Below are 16962 nucleotides of genomic sequence, written 5' to 3' on the forward strand. Positions count from 1 at the left end.
TTTCCAGGTAGCACAGTAGTAAAGAATCCGCCTGCCAATGCAGGAGACACAAGAGATGTGGGTTTTATCTCTGGGTCAGGAAGATCCCTTGGAGAAGGAAATGGCAACCCGCTCCAGTATTCTTGCCTGGACAATTCCATGGACAGAGGAGCCTGGTGGGCTACAGTCCATGGGGTCGAAAAAGAGTTGACACAACTGAGCAACGGACCACAGGTACACAGAGACATACTGGTTTATTAGATGTTTAATATTCAGGATTATCAGACCTCAAAATTCTGTCAAATATTACCAAGGTTATAATTGTTCTTACAACTTGGTTACTACAGTTGTGAACATAAAATGAAGTATGTTAAATTAGTAAATTTGAGATAACTCAGATTTAAAGAATGCTCTTATGCCATCATGTCATTTTAAAATATGACATCACTGGGTCTTACTAGTAGTAGTTATTTGGAGCTTTGATTTTATTTAAGTAAGAATAAAGCTATTTTATGAATAAGAAAAAATGGCTAGGATGCTTTTATTAATTTAAACAGAATATAAAATCCCTTACATTACTATCTTGGTTTATCATAAAGGGGACTTACAACAAGAATAATAAGAGTAAAAAAATATATATATTTCTTAAGTATTAAAACTTAAGACAAACACCATCACGTTAATAGGGTCATTTAGTTATAAGGTTTCAAACATTGTCTGAATTCAAGACTATATTAAGGATTTAAATATTAAATTTATAATAACTTCAATAAGCTTATCATTCTTAGGTCTTAAGTGTTCTACAACTTGAGACACTTATTAGTGGAACACATAGTGATGATTCAAGATATACAGCTAGATTAAAAGTATAAGAGTCTAAAATATGAAAGATACAGAGAAGTCCTGCAGGTGAGTAAAACATGAACTTTCTATACAGTAAGGTCTAGAGTGAAAAATTAGAACAACCAATTATTTCCGTAACACGGGCAAAGTTTCCTCAATTATCTGATTAACACCCTATTTTCTCTTACATATGAATTTGAAAACAAAGGCTTCAGAATGTGACTTACGTCTGAATCTGAATCCTGACTAGAAGGCTGAGAAAGTTTTGATGCATTTAAGTTGTGTGGTGACAAGTCCATGCTTTCCTGAGACTGTGAAGAGCAACCCACGTCATGTAAGGGATGTGATTCATCACTTGACTCATCGCTCTTTAACGGAGCTACATCAGACTTCACAGTATTCTCAGGCAGAGAGGTGGAAGAATCACTCTTTCTACGGAACTGCTGCAATGCTGTGCTTGGAGAGGGGCTCGGAGTTCTGGAAATACCTCCAAGACTTCCAGACCAACTGAAACAACTTCTTAGTGTCCCCAAGGTGGGTGGTGAGATGGTCCTCGTGAATGTGCTGGTCTTAAAAGACTGAGACTCTTCAGCCATCACAGTCGAGTCATCTGGAATCTGCTCACTGGAATTATGCGATACACTGGTATCACCCAACTTCTTGTCCTCTAGACAATCTGCTTCACCTGCATCGGTTTCTTTATCTGTGACAGCAGTTTCAGCTAGAGGCTGGCTGCTTGCTTTCTTTGATATACAGTCAGCAGAATCCAGAGAATTGGAAAAAAACCTAACAGAAAAACACAACGGAAACAATGCAGAAATATTTGAGTTTGCTCACGAAGGTGACAACATTTATAATGGAAAGATGGTTGCTTCTTTTTAAAAATAAATACATTAATTTCATAAATAAATATATTTTACACATGGCCGATCCACCTGCCAATGCAGGAGCCACAAGAGCTGTGGGTTTGATCTCTGGGTTGGGAAGATACCCTGGAGCAGGTAATAGGAACCTACTCCAGTGCTCTTGGAAAATGCCATGGACAAAGGAGCCTGACAGGCTACAGTCCATGAGGTCACAAAAGAGTAGGACACAACTGAGCAACTGAGCAGACATGCATGACACTCAAATATTTGAACAGATTAAGAAATATGCAACAGAAAGGACACTTAATAACTATTGTCTCTTATTCTGTCATTTGAATACAAATTAAATAAATTAATTAAAATACTAGTAAAATAAATTAGCTATTTACCTCTCATTTTAGCTTAACTCCTAGTAGTAAACTGTCTGGGAACTTGTAGTAGCATACTAATCTACCAAGCTTTTTATATACCCTAAATATTTCTATACTATTTTAAATATTGAGGTTAAGACTTCCAAATCAATTACTAAATTCTATATTTCTAAAGAGGTACTACTTACTCAGGGTAGTAGCTTTAAAAAACTCATTTTAAAAACTCCAATATGAAAGAAACAAAGATTGCATCATTACTCGGAAGGATGTATTCAAGTAGCATTTTTAGGTTTAAAAAGGAAATCCTAGAGCGTATGATGGGTTAAATATGAAACTTACAAAGAATGTACCTCCTTAATAAGCATTAATTCAAAACCAAGATGATAAGCTGAATATTTACTAAATGCTCGAGAGTAAAAATCCTCTTAGCTTTTCATCAAATCATTAGCTCATGTGTGTGGGTATAAGGCAGAAAGGAAGCAGCATGTGAAAGGAAAAGTCTTATCTGGTTTTTCATTGAGCAGAAAACATCAGCTCCTTTATCTGATCACATAGTTCATTTTTCAGTAAACAATCACCTCTATGATACCCAAACATTTTTCTATGTATTATTTCATAGGTAAGAGAAGTTAGAATAACAGAGCCCAAGGTTGTAAAATTAATCAGCTAAAGAACAGAGGATGATGGGTGGATGGCATCACCAACTCAAGGGACATGAGTCTGAGCAAACTCCAGGAGATGGTGAAGGCCAGGGAAGCCTGGTATTCTGCAGTCCATGCGGTCGCAGAGAGTCGGACATGACTGGGTGACTGAACAACAAAGAACAGAATTAAAACCCAGAACTCCTCCCAGTTCATGGTTGCTTCTTTCCAAATAGCCTGTGGTGTTACTTAACTGTTAATTATATTTCTAGATCTCAAAAAATAAATATGCATTACTCTAGGATAAGTATCTATATAATAAAGATAAAGACTTAAAACAGACTTTCAAAAGACAGGCAATAGGAGACAAACTTTTGCATATTTAATACACTTCCTGTTATGTTACTTCAAAAAGAATGGGGAGGGAACGACCACTGGCATATATATTAGTGACTGGGCACCTGTGCCAGCTGTCTGATTCACATAACTTCTGCTAGTCTTGGAACAGTCTTATATATATTATCTTCTATATATTATCTAACCCATATTTTATAGTTAAAAAAATAGGCTTAGAGAAGTTAAATGGCATGTGAAAGTCTAAGTAAAGAATAGAGCGACAATCCAAATCCGGGCCTACCCGACTGTGTGCTCCTTTCAACGCACCACTACACGGTATGGCTAATCAACCATGACTGAGAGTCTTTCCTAGGACTGTTACTAACTGCACAGCCCTGGGAAAGTTTCTTAACCTCTTAGAGCCGCAATTTCTGAGCCCAAAATAGAGAAAATAACGCTGAGCTGAATATCTCATAATACTATTGTGAAGAATAACATATAAAAAAATCTTGAAAATCAGCTGAGAAAACTAATTTAATAATATCTAGTGATTATTAGATATTGTTATACAATCTAGATCAGAAAATTATACATCAGAAGTTTCACTCACAATTATTATTTCACAGGAAGTTGATGCAGAAAAAAAATGTTTTTCTAAGCTTTTCTTAATACATCCTCTGAACTATTAGTGAAACATCTCACTAAACTAGGTAAAGCAGCTATTTACAGCTTGGAATGAAGATTTCGTTAAGCTTCCACAATGACTCAACAGCCAAGACCTGAAGAGATACACAAACATTCTTCTCATTTGTTTTGCTTGTTTGTGCTCAGTCATGTCCAACTCTTTGTGACTCCTGTAGCCCGCCAGGCTCCTCTGTCCATAGAATCTTCCAGGTAGGAATACTGGAGTGGATTGCCATTTCATTCTCATTAGCTGTCTCCAAAGAGGCAGAAAAAGGAAATTCTATTTTCACCCAAAAGCAAAGATAAAAAACAAATTTCAAAAATTTCTCCAAATGACAGAATTCAACTTTCTAGAATGTATAAAGCAACATATATCATCTAGAAACCCATTTTCCATTTGTGCAGCCACGTTTTCATTATTGCATTGTTACTAACACCTTTAATGAGGGTGTTAATTCCTTCTTTAACAAAGGAAGAATCAAAATGATCTTTTCACTGCACTGTGAATGTTTCCTTGAGAAGATCTGATGGGAGAAGGGTTTGACACATCCCCTAAAAGGAGCTTAGGGATTACCAGTGGTTCGTTCCTTCATGACCATTTCTCATCATGGTTAGACAAAATTGGCTGCAACCTAACTTATTAAACTTTAAAAAAAAAAAATCACATTCTAAGTCTTTTGGAGAAAAACAGAAGCTGATAAATTTTCCTTTTCTTAGAACTCCAGGAGTTGGTGATGGACAGGGAGGCCTGGCGTGCTGCGGGTCATGGGGTCGCAAAGAGTCGGACATGACTGAGCGACTGATCTAATCTGATCTGAAAGTTACTAATTCCTGTTTCTAGTTGTGGTACCACTATCCGAATTCAATGAAACAGAGCTATTCATTGTATGTCTACCATCTATTGGGCACTATTTTACATACTTTACTTAGGTTAATAATTTAATTCCATCAGCAATCCTAAGATTGCTATACTTGAAGAAACTGAAGCACCTAGAAATTAACTTGCCCAAGTCAAACATCTCATGAGTAACCAGGACAGGATTCAAAATCCAGGTGGTCTAACCCCAGGGTCCAAATTCCTAACCCCTAAGTAGTATTGACTCTTCAAATTCTTATCTTCACTAGCAGGGACTATGACAACAGCCATTGGCCCTCTAGAATCCACTCTTCACAGTGTGTTCAGAGTGGTCCATCTCGGGGTCTCCAACCTCTGGACCATAGACTCGTACTGGTCCGTGGCCTGTTTGGACTAGTGAAGTCTCTCAGTTGTGTCCAACTCTTTGTGACCCCATGGACTGTAGCCTACCAGGCTCTTCTGTCCATGGGATTTTCCAGGCAAGAGTACTGGAGTGGGTTGCCATTTCCTTCTCCAGGGGATCTTCCCAACACAGGGATCGAACCCGGGTCTCCCACATTGTAAGCAGACGCTTTTACCGTCTGAGCCACCAGGGAAGGCCTGTTTGGAACCAGGCCACAAAGTAAGAGGTAAACGAAGGGTGGATGAGCAAGTGAAGCTTCCCCTGCATTTATAGTCACTCTGCATTGCTCACATTACCGCCTGAGCTCTGCCTCCTGTCAGATTACTGGTGGCATTAGATTTTCATAGAAGCAAGAACTCTACCGTGAACTGTGCATGTGAGCGATCTAGGCTGCGTGCTCCTTATAAGAATCTAATGCCTAACGATCTAAGGTGGAACTGAGGTGGTGATGCTAGCTTTGGGCAGCGGCTGCAAATAGAGATTATCACAGGCAGAGATATACAGAGATCAAACAAATCACACGCTTGCAGACTTATATCAAAACCCTATCAGTGATGGCAAGTGACAATTACGCTGTATCTGGTGGCAAGCTTTATAGTGGTGAGTGAGTTGATATACTTCAGTTGTACACATACATCTGGTAGCAGGCTTTAAGTCAGAATGCAATGCTTATTTTTAGTTCATGTGTGGCCTGCCCATTATTTTATTTACTACCTCTAATTCCTTGCCTCTTTTCCACCCTGCACACTTGTCTCAGTCAGTTTTGGTAAGCCCACAGGCTAACCCTAGTGAAAATGAGTAAAAAACAAACATTACTGGAGAACTTCTTTGAAAAGGGGGAAAGACCCAATGATGAAACAGCAGAACACTCTAAGACTGCCAACAAAAAGAAACCTGCATTTAAAAGAAAATACCAAGAGCCCTACTTAAATTATGGGTTCATTGAAACATGCAATTCACATTCTCCAGGCATGCTTTGTATAATATGTGGTGATTAGCTATCTAGAGAAGCCATGAAACCTTCAAAACTACTTTGCCACATGGAGACCAAGCACCCAGGATTAAAAGACAAGCCTCTGGAGATTCAAAAGAAAAAACATGTGAACATGAAGAAGAGAAGCAATTCTTGAAGGCCACCACTTCATTAAATGTGTCTACACTGAGAGCATCATTCTTAGTGGCTGACTGCAAGGCTAAAGTTAAGAAGCCCTTTACTCTTGGTGAGGAGTTGATCCCGCTAAGGACATTTGTCATGAACTTTGGTGGCACAGGTTCCCCTTTTGGCTAGCACCATAGCTAGACAAATTGATGAAACAGCAGAGGATATTGAGGCATAATTGTTAGAGAGGATTAATGAGTCACCGTGGTACACAATCCAGGTTGACAAGTCTACCAATGTTGACAAGACAACAATGCTTGTTTTTGTGTGATCTGTTTTTTAGGAGGATGTGCATGAGGATATGTTATGCGCACTTCTGTTGGCAATCAACACCACCGCTGCAAAACTAAAGTCTCTGACTTATTACATATCAGGAAAACTGGTCATTCTGTGTTGAGATATGCACAGACAGAGCGGCTGCCATGACTGGACAGCTTTCTGGTTCCACTACATGGGTCAAAGAGCTCATTTCTGAATATGAGTCTGTGTACTGTGTCATCCATAGAGAAATGCTGGCTAGCTGAAAAATATCACCTGAACTTAACGTTTTGCAGGATGTGATTAAAATAATCACATTAAAGTACGCACCTTTAATTCAAGTCTATTTGCACAACTCTGTGAGGAGATGGACACACGTCTTCTCTTATATACAGAAGTGAGGTGGTTTTCTAAAGGTAGATCACTGGCTAGAGTTTCTGAGTTATGAGAGTCACTCCAGAGATTTCTTTTAGAAAAACAGTCACCACTGGTAGCACATTTCAGAGAAACAGAAGGGGTTGCAAAACTTGCTTGTGTGACATATTCAACCTGCTCAGCGAACTCAGTCTGTCACTTCAGGGGAGAACAACTGTGTTCAAGTCAGCAGATACAGTGGCTGCATTCAAAGCCAGACTGGAATTATGGGGGCGACAAGTGAACACTGGGATTTTTGACATTTAGAGATTTTGAAAGAGACTGAGCCAGGGCCTTCTTTTTCCCAGCTGGATGCATGATCACATGCCTCAGTTTTCAAAAGAGTTTGAGCATTACTTCCCTACCACAAAAGACCCCCGGACTGGGAAGGAATGGATCCGTGACCTATTTGTGAACAAGCCAGGTGAACAGATGTTGTCCATGCTAGAAGAGGATCACCTGCTTGAGATCGTAAATGATGGTGGCCATAAAAGTATGTTTGAGACAACCTCAAACCTCCATACATTTTGGATTAAAGTCAAGGCGGAATAGCCTGAGATTGCCACAAAAACACTAAAAAGTTGGCTTCCATTTCCAACATCCTCTGTGAAGCAGGGTTTTCTGCAGTGACAGCAACCAAAAAGAGGTTATGGAGTAGACTGGACATAAGCAACATGCTTCAGGTGTCACTGTCTCCCACCACCCCAGGTGGGACCATCTAGTTGCAGGAAAACAAGCTCAAGGCTCCCACTGAGTGCACTCTCCCAGAATGCACCCCTTCTGCGTTATGGTGAATTGTATAATTATTTAATTATGTATCACAGTGTAATACTAGAAATAAAGTGCACAATAAATGCAATGTGCTTGAATCATCCTGAAACCATCCCCTCACCTGGTTCCTGGAAAAACTGTCTTCCAAGAAACTGATCCCTGGTGCCAAAAAGGTTGAGGACCATTGGTCTACCTAAACCAGGAGTCAAATCACAACCCTCTCCTGATTAAAACCTTCTAAATGTTTCCTATCACCCTTAAAGACTCAAAGTTCCTTAGGTTGGGTCACAAGCCTTTCATGAACTGGCTTCCTTATTTCTCCTCCTTCATCACGTACCTTCCTGCTCCTTTTTCATTCTTTTTCCAATTTACATTGTGGCAGAAGTAAAAATAGCGGTGATCAAACAGCAAAGAGTTGCCCCCATGCTCCACACTGTTGCTCACCTCCATGCCTCTGTCCAAGCTACATGAGTCTGCTGGTAAAATACCCGGCTCCATTCTTTATCTGCTTCACTCACGAATCATTTAAACCTAGGTAAGAGCACCTTACACGCGCCCCTTCCCTCTCACCCTTTCCAACCACTGTCTCAGCATTAGATGCCCACAAAACACCTCATGCATGATTTTGTCACTGTACTTACCACAGGGTATGGAATGATTTTGTTACTGACCTATTTTTCCAACTAAGAAAAACTATTCGTTTCTCAAGAGCAAAAACTATGTCTCTCATTTCTGTAACCCAGCACCTAGTATTATATCAGATTATCAATTAATATGAGAATTCCATAGTCATCTGTATTTAAATAGATTTATAAAAGTACTTTGTGAAATTATATTTAACTCTTAAACAAACTAAAAAAAATAGAAAAAAAGGTGGATCCTCCCTGCCCCCTGGCAAAGTAACAGAGGATATTCTGATGCAAAATGCAGTAAGGTCTACAATTCTTATTTTAGTTCTGTATCAAGAGATAACAAAAGTAATAGAAGTCCAAGTGGAACTAAGGCAATACATGATAAACTGGATTAAGCCAAGTCCTACACCTGTTTCATTAGATTCAATGCTATTCATAACAATGAAAATAAACACCAACAGAGTATATAATCTAAGAGACACACAACATTCTATAGATGTAACAATACCTGCTTCTGGTGCCTGGAACCACAACTGCACCACTTTCTTCATTTTTTCTCTGCAAAAATGTTGCAAATTTGTTTCTTGTCGTAGGTGGTGTGCTTAAGCTTTTTTTAACAGTAGTTCCATCTACCAGGTCAGGCATAAACAGTTCAGAAGAGTTCAATGACTTATTACCTTCACAATTGTTTTTCTTGATCTTCTTTGTAAAGGAAGTAGAATATTGATCCAACATATTATCTTCTGACAGCTCTTCTAAATAAAAATAAGATTATTTGTAAGTTTTCCTTTCATGACTAGTTAGAGATTTGGTCTCAGTTTCACAGCCTATGTTCTATTGCCCTAAAGATGAAGTCTTTTTTTTTTTTTTTTTTTGATTATGCATCAGAAAAGGAAATAAAACGATTAAAAAAAAAATTCCCTTGGCTGTGTTTTACTGTTTCAAAATTAACTATGATTTAATGTCAATTATTTGTATGAATTTCAGGATACAATCAATTCTGCAAGGCTCTACACTCATTATACTATTTGAATATAAAAAAAAGGGTCTGATTTTGAATGAAAAAAAAAAAAAAATTAAGTGAAGTGAAAGCCACTCAGTCGTGTCTGACTCTTTGTGACCCCATGGACTATATATAGTCCATGGAATTCTCCAGGCCAGAATACTGGAGTGGGTAGCTGTTCCCTTCTCCAGAGGATCTTCCCAACCCAGGGATCGAACTCAGGTCTCCCGCATTGCAGGTGGATTCTTTACCACCTGAGCCATCAGGGAAGCCCAAGAATACTGGAGTAGGTAGCCTATCCCTTTTCCAGCAGATCTTCCTGACCCAGGAATCGAACCAGGATCTCCTGCATTGCAGGCGGATTCCTTACCAGCTGAGCCACCACGGGAAGAAAAAAATTAAACCTATGATTAATCTATGTTTGGTTTAAAAGAATGTTTCATTAAAACCAGGTGCTATACCTAATATATGTATATATACACCATCACTGAGATGGTTTTTGAGGTATATTTGATTGTCTTGTAGTGGAAAGTAATTTGTACTCTAGCTCTGATCCTCATTACACAGCTATACAGTTCTAGAAGATTGTTGTGTAACAATCTAATGGTATAAGAATAAATCATAAGACTAAATAACATAAAAGTGGTAAAGCTGAAATAGGCAAGCACATAGACAAAGCATTAATGTGCTTAAAATTAATCCAACTACTTCTCAGTCTAAATAGCTTCCACTCACATGGGAGTAAATGCTCATGACTAAGATGTGGGTAGAGCAGTGGAGGGTGCCTAAATACTAGAGACAAGGTGACACCTCAAATTCAAAAATGTACAGGTTAAAAAAAATACCTACAGGTCAGCAAACTTCTATAAACCAAAATCTGTTTATTATGTAGGAAACTGTAAGCTCTACAGAAGAGGAAAAAAAAATATTGTAGGATCCCCAGAAAAGCCTTCACCAAGAAGTTACACTTTGCTAACCTCATTTTCTTTTTATGATAATGTTGTTAGACTATTTGGAGAAATTCATAGATTTAGTATATCCTGAATTGATCAAGACACTTCAGTGTCTCATATTATCATAGTGGACAATGCTTAGCAAAAGTTATTATGTACTAGTTACAAGAATTTGCAGCAAGTTGAATAGCTGGATAGACTATTGCTGACTATTGGTCTGAAAGGAGGTCTGTCTCTACTACAGGGCTCTAGATTTCCACTAGAACTAATATGTGATTTTAGTAAGGTTCAAAACACAAGATTAATATACAGAAGTCAAGTGTATTTCTAGATACTAACAATGAACCAAAATTGCAGTTAAAAATATCATTTATAACAGCATCAAAACCCTGAAATATAGGGATAAATTTGACAACATATGTGCAAGACCTGTACACTAAAAACTACAAAGCACTTCTGAAGGCTTAAACTAAAGAAGACTTAAATAAATGGGTCTGAAAACTTGATATCATTAAGATGTCAATTCTCCACAAAATAATCCATGCATGTGTCAAGTTGCTTCAGTTATGTCTGACTCTGTGACCCTATGGACTGTAGCCTGCCAGGCGCCTCTGTCCAAGGGATTCTCCAGGCAAGAATACTGAAGTGGATTGCCATGGTCTCCTCCAGCGGATCTTCCCACCCCAGGGATGGAAATTGAGTCCCTTACTAAGTCTCCTGCACTGGCAGGTGGGTTCTTTACCACTAGCACCACCTGGGAAAATAATCTATAGATTCAACTAAATCCCAGTCAAAACCTTAGCAGGCTCCTTTTTTTTTTCTTTAAAGAAATTGACAAGTTGATTCAATCTGTATGGAAATGCAAAGAACACAAAATAGTCAAAACAACTTTTCAAAAGAAGAACATACTTACGGACTTACATTACCTGATATCAAGACTGACTATAAAGGTACAGTAATCAGGACAGTTTTTCTGGCATAAAGTAGGAGGAGACCAATGGTACAGAATAGAGCCCAGAAAGAGACCTGCACATATATGGTCAACTGACTGTCCACAAATGTGCCAAGACAATTCAATGGAAAAAGGATAATCATTTAAACAAATGGTGTTAGAACAACTTAATTGCCATATACAAAAAAAGTGAACCTTAATCCTTACCTCACACCATATAAAAAATTAATTCAAAATGGATCAAAGGCCTAAATGTAAGAACTAAAATTATTAAACTTCTAAAAGAAACAGGAAAAAAAATCTTAACGACCTTAGATTTAACAAAGACTTCTAAAATGTGACCAGTTCTCACTAGCATTTCACAAAAACAAAATACATACCACTTCTTGGTCTTTTTACAATGGATGACTTCCTTGGAAGATTTAACCCTTTAGTACTAATCACTTGTTTAATGCCCACAGTACTTGGATTTTCCTTCACCTTTGTAGTATCTGAAACAATATCCAGTTCACGTCTAGGGCAATAATTCCTATGCCAAATGCTATTAATATTAGATGATTTTTGACATGCTTTGTCAGTCCAACTATGACTTCTTGATTGGGCAGGCTAAAGTAGTAAAAAGAAAAAGGTTACTTAAAGAAGAAAAATGGTTAAATCATTTCCCTCTGTATCAACATAAATTATAAGCAAATAATTAAATTACTTCTTTGAACTGCTTTTGATGAAATATCCATCCTCTAATAACACTTTCTACTTTGCTAGTCCTATTTGCTGTTGTTGAGTCGCTAAGTCATGTCCGACTCTTTTGCAACCCCATGGACTGTACCCTGACAGGCTCCTCTGTCCATGGGATTTCCCAGGAACAATACTGGAGTGCATGCTATTTCCTTCTCCAGGGCATCTGCCTGACCCAGGGTATCAAACCCACGTCTCCCGCATTGCAGGTGAATTCTTTACCATTGAGCAGCCTGGGAAGCCCATTTGCTAGTCCTATACTTTTCCATTAAATGTGTCTTGTATCCCTAGGTCTGTTTTTCTCCTAATGAGGGTCAAGCAAACTTGTTAGATCATTTTAAGAAATAAAAAAAAAATCTTCCTAAGATAAGCGGTGCAAGAAATAAAATTACACTTGAAGAAGTATGACCAGAAAAAAAATACTTTTAAAATGTGAGTAATATTTCAATATGCAATATTTAATTTAATAATCATATAGCAAATAAGCCTCTAATTACTGACATACCCTTTACAAAGGATCTGAAAATCAAAACCATAAAATTATATATTTAATCAACTATCCTATCTTCAGAACTTGGATGAGCTTAAATGGAAACAATCTTATTTACAAAACAATAGTTTCTTTAGTGGACAATATCTATGTATTAAATAGGCAAGTATTAGTGAATAATACCTATGTATTAAACAAAAAGCTACTTTGGTCTACACTGAGTCATGCATAAAACTTTCTCTGAGAAAGAGCTTATTGACAGTAAAGATTGGTAAATAATCATTTTTAATGCTAATACAAATTATTCACAATAAATATATTTTAGATGACAATGATCTGCTAAAAGGGTGTCAATGATACTCTAATAGAGTAGAAGAGGCAAAGGGAAAAATTAACAGTGGTATAAAAAATGCTGGTACTAAGGGTGTGAATTCCACGTGACAAAAGTCCCACTTGAATTTGGAATCTAATCTTTCAGTTAAAGAAAGGATTAAATATAAAAATAAATAAAAACTAAGGTGACATTATTCACAATATATTTTAAGAATGAACAACAATCAACTGAGAAAAAAGGTATAATAAAAAACAGCTTAAGCAGTATAGGTCATGGCATTAGATCTCATTGATGGTTTCATTAAAAAAAGAGACAAATAGAGTAGAAAATCTGATTGGGAAGAATACATTTTAGATAAATAATAATAATTAGTTTGATGTACAATTAGTGGTTCTGAAAGAAATGTCCTCATGAAATAAAAGATCTGATAAGGATTTGATCTCACAAAGGATGGCCATCTTAGTGTTCCATAACATTCCCAATGATATCTGAACATTTGCAATACAACCAATTATTTTTGAGTTTCTGAGACAAAGGAGAAACTTGAGAATCATTCTTGATGAAATTATATTAATATCAGTAATTCAAATGTGTAAAAAAGATAGCAGAATAAAGACTTTTCAGTCCCCTTAGTCTAGAAATTTACAATTATAAGGTAAATAAGTCACACAGCTATAATGTACAGCACAGAGAATACAGTCATCCCTTAGTGGCTGCAGGGGACTGGTTATAGGATCCTTTCAGATATCAAAATCCATGATGTTCAACTCCCTGACATAAAATGGAGTAGTACTGTCAGCCCTCCACATCCATGGATTCTGCATCCAAGGATTCAATCTAATCGGATCTGCAGTTGGTTGAATCTGCAGATGCCCACAGATATGGAGGGCTGTACAGTCAATAATATTGTGGAACTTCCCTCATGGTCCGGTAGTTAAGACTCTGTGCTTCCAATGCAGGAGGCATGGGTTTGATCCCTGATCAGAAAACCAAGATCCCTCATGCTGGCATGCCAAATAATAATAATAAAATTATAATAACTCTGTATGGTGAAAGATGGTAATTAGATTGATCATGATAATTTATTAATGTATATAAATATGGAATCCCTATGTGTACACTTGAAACTAATATGTCAATAATAATTCAATAAGAAAAAAATCACGCCCAAACCAATAAGAAACAAATACAAACTCCATCTGCAGAAAAATTAGGAGATATCTGTGACTTCCAAACCATAGTGAAGACAAGAGTATAGACAGAAAAATTTAAAGAACCTAGCCCAAAGAGGGAGGGGTAAGATAGGGGTGGAGATTAAGAGGTTCAAACTATTAGGTGTAAAAAAGCTACAAGGATATACTGTACAATACAAGGAATATAGCCAATTTTTATAACTATAAAGTATAACCCTTAAAAGTTGTGAATCACTATGTTGTACACCTGAAACATATATTATAAATCAACTATATCTCAATAAAAAGATAAAAATAAAGAACCTAGCTTAAGAAAGATCAAACTCATGTGTCTGCAGAAAAGAATGACATTAATTCCACATACAGAAACTTAGAGAAAGACTTGAACCAAGTACCATGGAGGCCGCAAGTAGGGGGAGGGCTGATAAAAGGATTATATGGCTCCTGGGCCCTCATCTTTGATCTGTCCAATATGGTCAATTCATACCCATCTGCCTTCAGAGCAACCAGACCTTCGAAACCCACAAACAGTAACATAAAAACTTCAAAAGGTGAGAAGAACCATTTGTCTACACAGGGATCAAATGCAAGGTTAAATATTGAATGGTGGCACTAGCCCTACCCCTTCCTAAAGAAAGAAAAGAAAGTTAGTCACTCAGTCGTGTCAAACTTTTTGTGACCCCATGGACTGTACCCACCAGGCTCCTATGTCCATGGGATTCTCCAGGCAAGAATACTGGAGTGGGTTGCCATTGGGTTGAGATCTTCCCAACCCAGGGACCAAACCCCGGTCTCCCACATTGCAGGCACTCTTTACTGACTAAGCCACTAGGGAAATCCACCCCTTCCTGGTCCACCCCAATTTATTTTCCCTAGCTTGCTCTTAAAATGTTTACATAGCTAAGTAGAAATTGGAGGATCCCATTTTTGAAAAAAGAACTGTACAAAGAAAACATGCTGATGTTTAAGAATTCACAAAACAAAGCCAGCTTGTTGCTAACCGGTTCAACCAAGAGTAATAAAACCCAAGACTGTAAGCCCCACTCATTTACACAAAGCTTGTTAAGCTTCTTAGTGCCTCTCCCAAATAGGAACAAACTGACAAGAAGCTAGGTGTTAGAAAAGTCTCCACCATAAAAGAGAAAAGCCAAAACACATAGGAAAAAAAAATCCCAAAGCTAACAGAAATAATGCAGAGAGAAGAAAATGTACAAGAGAAATGTACAAGAAAATGTACATGTATTTAATATTATAATTAATATTAAATTTCTGAGAGGAGTGGGAAAGAGGAGAGTATATTCATGAAATGAAAAAAGGTCTTAGAAAGGGTTCTTAGATAGGAAAATGACAGCAAAAACTAAGTATTCATCAGAATTTTCTGTAATGATAGAAAAGTTCTATGCTGTCCAACATGGTAGCCACTAAGGACTTGAAAACTGACCAATGCAACTGGAGAACTAAAATTTAATTTAATGTTAATTTAAATAACCACATACTTTGCCAACAAAGGTCCATCTAGTCAAGGCTATGGTTTTTCCAGTAGTCATGTATGGATGTGAGAGTTGGACAGCGAGGAAAGCTGAGCACCAAAGAATTGATGCTTTTGAACTGTGGTATTGGAGAAGACTCTTGAGAGTCCCTTGGACTGCAAGAAGATCCAGACAGTCCATTCTAAAGGAGATCAGTCCTGGGTGTTCATTGGAAGGACTGATGTTGAAGCTGAAACCCCAATACTTTGGCCACCTCATGCAAAGAGTTGACTCATTGGGAAAGACCCTAATGCTGGGAAGGATTGGGGGCAGGAGGAGAAGGGGACGATAGAGGATGAGATGGCTGGATGGCATCACTGACTCGATGGACATGGGGTTTGGGTAAACTCTGGGAGTTGGTGATGGACAGGGAGGCCAGGCGTGCTGCGATTTATGGGGTCGCAAAGAGTCTGACACGACTGAGTGACTGAACTGAACTGAACTGTGGTCAGTGGCTAACACACTGGATAGCACAAAGTTTAAAGACAAAATAGAAAAAAAGTTTCCCCCGGAAAGAAAAGAAGACAAAGACGAGTAAGATAGAAAAGTTCCAGAATCTAAAGACCAGGAAAAACCAATATCTAACTAATAGAAGTTCCAGAAACAGAACAGAGGAAACAGAAAAGAAGAAACAGCAACCTGAGTATAAGGATTATATAATTTGAGCTGATGAACATAAAGTTCTTTTTTAGTACCATTATAAATTTGTGCTGTCTTAATAAGCTTGGCTTATTTCAGCTGACAGTAATGATTCTTCTCAATGCTCAACTTGTCACCAGTTTCTCTGTGGCCATCTTCTTTAGGCTCATTTCATTTTCTTTCTCAAGGTGCTCTGATTCATTTAGCTGGTAAACACTGAGACATTCTTAGTCCAGCCAGAATGAACTACTTTGAGTACCTTTAACATGCTATCCTCTTCCATACATGCTATTCCTTTAGCCTCGAACCACTCACCCATTTTGAAAATCCCGACTCATCTTTGTAAATCCAGGACACACACTAGCTCCTCTATTAGGAGACACTAGAGGGCTTGGCTTGGAGTCAGAGCTTCCCTATTGATTAAACGTATGACCTGGCAAGTCACCTAATCTCTAATTATTTCCTCATCTGTAAAGTAGAAATAATGGTACCGCCCTCAGAGGCTTGTTATGGAGTAAATAAGTTACTATGTGTAATGTGCTTAGAATGGCACTTAGAAAACAGCTCAATAAATGTCTCTTACTATTATTAAAAGGTATTCTATCTTTCAGTGGAGTTAAGTGCATCCCCTTTGTCTCCATGGAGCCTAGAATACATCTCTATTATGGGACATACCATATTTCTATGTATATAACCACGTGTCTCTCCCTTAGACAATGAGTATGTTACAAGCAAGGATTATGCTCTGTTTTTCTTTATATTCCAGAACATTCCAGAGTATGTTCATTATAATAATTAATGCTTAGTAAATAACTGAATGGTGAGTAAAAGTAAAGATCTGGACTAGACTAAAAACTATGAGAAAGAAGTAACTATTAACCAGAAAGACAAAAAAGAAGTAGGACTTAGCAATGAAAGAGA

The 16962-nt window shown here is 37.7% G+C and overlaps 1 protein-coding gene across 3 annotated transcripts in view; it reads right to left on the reverse strand.

Moving 5' to 3' along the window:
- Nucleotides 1-16962, reverse strand: part of EXO1 (exonuclease 1) — a 47108-nt gene that overhangs the window by 15385 nt on the left and 14761 nt on the right. For all 3 annotated transcript variants that reach the window (XR_008714881.1, XM_055582170.1, XM_055582171.1), the window contains exons 10-12: nt 11502-11727; nt 8722-8968; nt 1050-1608 (exon numbers count right to left, since the gene is read on the reverse strand). Coding sequence is in view for 2 of the 3 variants with exons in the window: in XM_055582170.1 (XP_055438145.1) it covers nt 1050-1608; nt 8722-8968; nt 11502-11727 (1032 nt within the window). In the remaining variant the exon portion in view is untranslated. The remainder of the gene's footprint in view (nt 1-1049; nt 1609-8721; nt 8969-11501; nt 11728-16962) is intronic.

This window comes from Bubalus kerabau, chromosome 5, assembly GCF_029407905.1.
Source record: "Bubalus kerabau isolate K-KA32 ecotype Philippines breed swamp buffalo chromosome 5, PCC_UOA_SB_1v2, whole genome shotgun sequence".
NCBI classification, from domain to species: Eukaryota; Metazoa; Chordata; class Mammalia; order Artiodactyla; family Bovidae; genus Bubalus; species Bubalus kerabau.